At 44.9% G+C, this 4,739-nt stretch overlaps 1 protein-coding gene across 1 annotated transcript; it reads left to right on the top strand.

The window, feature by feature from the left end:
• Window positions 1-685: 685 nt before the first annotated feature.
• On the top strand, window positions 686-1,162 carry LOC108359732 (uncharacterized). Its single transcript, XM_017611703.1, has one exon. The coding sequence runs from the start codon at window positions 686-688 to the stop codon at window positions 1,160-1,162; it is 477 nt and encodes a 158-aa protein (XP_017467192.1).
• The last annotated feature ends 3,577 nt before the right edge of the window (window positions 1,163-4,739 follow it).

Raw genomic sequence — 4,739 nt, 5'->3', positions numbered from 1 at the left:
CGCGATCGTAATTGGAGGAGCGAACAAAGTAATTCACGGTACCGTGAGACAGCCGTATTACTCTTTACAACACTGAAAGGCTAGTTACCGACCTCACAGGCGAAAATAATTGCCTACCATATGTCATTTTGTTTGCCAAATATGTGTGGCAACTCTGTTGTCGGCACAACTTCCAACACCACAAATCACAGTCAACGTAACCTTAAGAAATGTCAAAATCTTTTCATTGATTCGCTTTTTCATCTTTTTACCGACACGTGTCATCCTAACCTTTGTTAATAGTTTTGTAAGTTTTGTAATTAATTAATATAAATTAATAAAGAGAAATAAAACCTACAACTGGTGACCCCAACGTGATATGGATGGCGACAGCAGTGTTATACAAGCACCAGATTCGAGGAGTATGCAGAGTATGCACACACTTTCACTGCCGAAGCTGCCTCTGCCGGCGTTGTCAGAAAGCAACATCGAGGCATACTTCTACTCCCTCGAATTCTGGTTCGAAGCATCTATGGTGATTGGAGACACGCGAAAATAAAACATCGTTTTGGCAATTGTGCCTCCACATCTGCGAGCAGCAATCGAAGCAGCGCCTACCACAGGGAAGTACGCAGACATCAATCAGAAGGTGATCGAGCATTTTGTTGACCGTGAGCAGCGCCGCTTGCAGAGGGTGCTCTCAGAAATGCCTCCCGCTAACAGGAGCCCAAGTGAACTCTATAATGAGATGAAACGCGTGGCGGGTACATCTCTCAGTGACTGCGTGCTTCTTAACCTTTGGATCGAACGATTACCTCCACATGCACGTGGAGCAATTACAGCAGCAGATGTTCAGCTGGCTCAGAGGTTAAGAATAGCAGATTCCATTATAGAGTCTTTGAACGCTTCCAAGGCGGAAGAAGTTTCGTCGACGCTGAGTGATTTCCAGCAAATTCAGAAAGAAATAGCAGCCCTTTCCCGCGATGTCAGCCATTTGCTAGACAGCCGCAAATCACGTACGAACTCTCGTTCGCGTTCACAATCACGTTCTCGTTCCCGTTCTCGCAACAGCGCACACGATGTATGCTGGTATCACGCCACCTACAAGGAAAAAGCTAACAATTGCCGCAAACCATGTGCTTTTGGTAAAAAGCTAACCTCAACCAGCGAGAAATCGCAATAGGCCAGCTCAGCTGAACTCTCGGAGTTAGGCGAACATTCGGAGAACGAAAATACTTCACGACTGTGCATTCGTGATTCAACCAGCAATATTCAATTTTTAATAGACACGGGCGCGGACGTATCCGTCGTCCCAAAAAGCCTATATTCAGCTCGAGCTACGCCTACATCAATGAAATTTTTCGCCGCCAATGGCACTGCAATAAATGTTTACGGCCAAGTTCTAATAAAGCTTAGTTTAGGTTTACGCCGTGAATTTATTTGGAATTTTTTAATTGCAGACGTGTACCATGCAATTATAGGTGTAGATTTTTTTTAGCAAATTTCAATCTCATAGTCGATGTGAAGCGCAAAAGCTTGCACGACGGTTTGACTTCACTTAAAGCTGTATGTGCTTTGGAAAACACCAACATTGCTGGGGTCAAAACGTTTGACGCTGGCACGCGTTATTCCAATATTCTGAAGCAGTTCCTGGAAATAACACGTAGTCCCAAACCTGGAGCAAAAACGAAATCAATGGTAACGCACCGCATCGAGACAACCGGTCAACCCGTGTTCGCAAGACCCCGCCCCCTACCTCCAGAGAAACTAAACGCCGCCCGCGCAGAATTTGAAACCTTGGTGAAGTTGGGAATTTGCCGGCCGTCGTGCAGCAGTTGGGCAAGTGGTCAGGAAAGCGGATGGATTTTGGAGACCATGCGGCGACTATCGCGCATTGAACGCCAACACCGTGCCGGATCGTTATCCTCTTCCGTATTTGCAAGATTTTGCTGCTATACTTAACGGAAAAACCATATTCTCCAAAATTGACCTTCAGAAAGCATTCCATCAGGTGCCTATTCATCCTAATGACGTAGCCAAAACGGCGATTACTACGCCTTTTGGACTCTACGAATTCACCTACATGACCTTCAGCTTGCGCAACGCGACGCAAACATTTCAGAGGTTAATTCACGAGGTTTTGCGAGGTCTAGACTTCGTTTTTGCTTATCTGGACGATATTTGCATCGCTTCGACCTGCAGAACACGAGCAGCACTTGCAGACAGTTTTTCATCGCTTAAAAGAAAATTGCCTGACGATTAATGTAATGTGTCACAATTTGGCGCGACGGAGCTAAACTTTCTCGGCCATCGTATCACTGGCGAAGGTATACTCCCGCTTTTGGATCGTGTAAAAGCAATGGTGGAGTACCCGCTACCCACAGTCGCCAAAGAGCTCAAGCGATTTTATGTTGAATTTTTATCGTCGGTTTTTGAAAAATGCGATAAACTTTCAAGGACCGCTGTTCGAAATGGTTCCGGGCAACCTGCGCAATGACAGTTCCAGCTTACAATGGACAGCAAAAACCATACACTGTTTCGAAGAATGTAAGAAACGACAAGCTAACTGCGCTTTACTTGCGCATCCGTCACCAAACGCCGAACTTTCATTATGGGTTGACGCCTCTAATGTTGCTGCAGGTGCCGTCCTAAACCAGATTACCAATAATAAGGTGAAACCGCTTGCGTTCTTTTCACGCAAATTCTCCGACGCCGAGTCTAGATACAGCACCTATGATAGGAAGCCGATCGCCATGTACTTAGCGACGCGTTACTTTCGCTATCTCATCGAAGGAAGGTGCTGCCATATTTACACCGTTCACAAGCCTTTGACTTTTGCTTTTAAGCAAAAGCTCTATAAGGCGTCAGATCGACAGGCGCGTCAACTGGACTTTATCGGTCAAATCACAACAGACATCAGATTTGTCGAAGGTCAAAGTAACATCGTTGCTGATCTTCTTTCCCGCATACAGCGGAACAGTGTCGATTCAGAAGAGGTCCAAACCGAAAACAGTCTGCAGAATGAAGATCGTGTTCAACAAATCGACGCACCTCCGATAAACTACGACGAGCTAGCGGAAGAACAGAGCCACGACGAGGAACTCAGAATGTTTCTGGATGAAGGTAGTACCAGTTCGTTAAATCTTAAACGTTGTGCTCTTCCTTTCTACAATCGCAGTGTTTACTGTGACATCTCCAACGACCGTATACGACCGTTTATAACACGGAAGTTTCGCCAGCAAGTTCTTCGCGCCACTCACGGCTTATCGCATCCGGGTTCAAGAGCTACTGCAAAGCTCATGTGCGACCGCTTTGTATGGCCTAGAATTCGCCACGACAGCATCGAATTTGCACGGACCTGTGTAAACTGCCAACGTAACAAGATAAGCCGTCATGCAAGAACACCCCTTGTAAGAAGGGACCTACCTTCACAACGCTTTGCCCACATCAATATCGACGTGGTTGGACCATTTCCGTTAGCAGATGGATGTCGATACTGGCTGACTATTACCGACCGCTTTACGCGTTGGCCTGAAGATATTCCTATCGCCTACTCGACGGCATATACCGTGTCTCGAGCGCTAATTAACGGCTGATTTGTAGTTTCTGTCGATATCACTTCCGACTTGGGACGACAATTCATAGGCTCAGTATTTCAGGAGCTCGTGAAACATTGGGCGTCCATCACTTACGCACAACACCGTACCATCCGCAAACAAATGGGATAGTGGAGCGGTGGCATCGGAAGTTAAAAACGTCAATTTTGTGCCACGACACACAGAGATGGCCCGCGTACTTGCCAATAATACTATTGGGGTTACGTTCCACGTTTAAAGAGGATCTAAAGTACACCGCATCAGAGCTCGTATATGGTACGATGCTTAGATTGCCTTCCGAATTTTACATTAACGACGACCAGAGGACCGAATCCGCAGTCGTACAACAACTTCGCCAAGCCATGCGAGACCTACGGCCCGTCGATAATGCCTGGCATTCTGTTCGGAAGCCTTTTGTTCATCCGCAACTGGAAACTTGCCACCAGGTTTTTGTGAGAGATGACCAGATAAGACCATCACTGTCGCCGCCGTATTCGCGTCCGTACAGGGTTTTGAGACGAATGCAAAAGTACTACGTAATCAATGTGAATGGTAGGGAAATAAAAGCTTCGATCGTATGAAACCTGTTTTTTTGACACACGACCAATAGTAACATTCCGACGCACTTACTCCAAGGGGAGTACTGTGGCAACTCTGTTGTCGGCACAACTTCCAACAGCACAAATCACAGCCAACGTAACCTTAAGAAATGTCAAAATCTTTTCATTGATTCGCTTTTTCATCTTTTTCCCGACACGTGTCAGCCTAACCTTTGTTAATAGTTTTGTAATTAATTAATATAAATTAATAAAGAGAAGTAAAACCTACATATGTATTAGTGTTATCAATGGTAATCATTACCGCACACAAGGGGTGGGTTTTGGTGTTCAAACGCCGGCTAGAGCTAATAACCCTAATTAAAAACTGTATCTTAAAGCTTAGAATCCAGCTCTCAAGAAAAGTCACAAGCACTTTGCTCTTGCTGTACATTTTCTTGAAGAAATAAAAATACGAGAATTTTTTTCTTGAGAGCCGCAAAATGATTTAAGAAATTTTGGTAGAAGAAAATTTCTTTTCCATTTCTTGTGCGTCATTTTATATGCATTCTTCGTTTTACTTGATACACTTTACAGATTAAAAGAGTTTACCACTGATGTGTACTTA

This window comes from Rhagoletis zephyria, unplaced genomic scaffold (assembly GCF_001687245.7).
Source record: "Rhagoletis zephyria isolate East Lansing unplaced genomic scaffold, Rhagoletis_zephyria_1.1 Rzeph_scaffold_00446, whole genome shotgun sequence".
In the NCBI taxonomy this organism is placed as follows: domain Eukaryota; kingdom Metazoa; phylum Arthropoda; class Insecta; order Diptera; family Tephritidae; genus Rhagoletis; species Rhagoletis zephyria.
The sequence above is the reverse complement of the archived record's forward strand: the minus strand, read 5'-3'. Positions and strand labels throughout refer to the sequence as shown.

What these genes read in the sequence shown, in the direction of transcription:
- LOC108359732 (XM_017611703.1), top strand. Translation starts at nt 686, where the DNA reads ATGCCTCCCGCTAACAGGAGCCCAAGTGAACTCTATAATGAGATGAAA.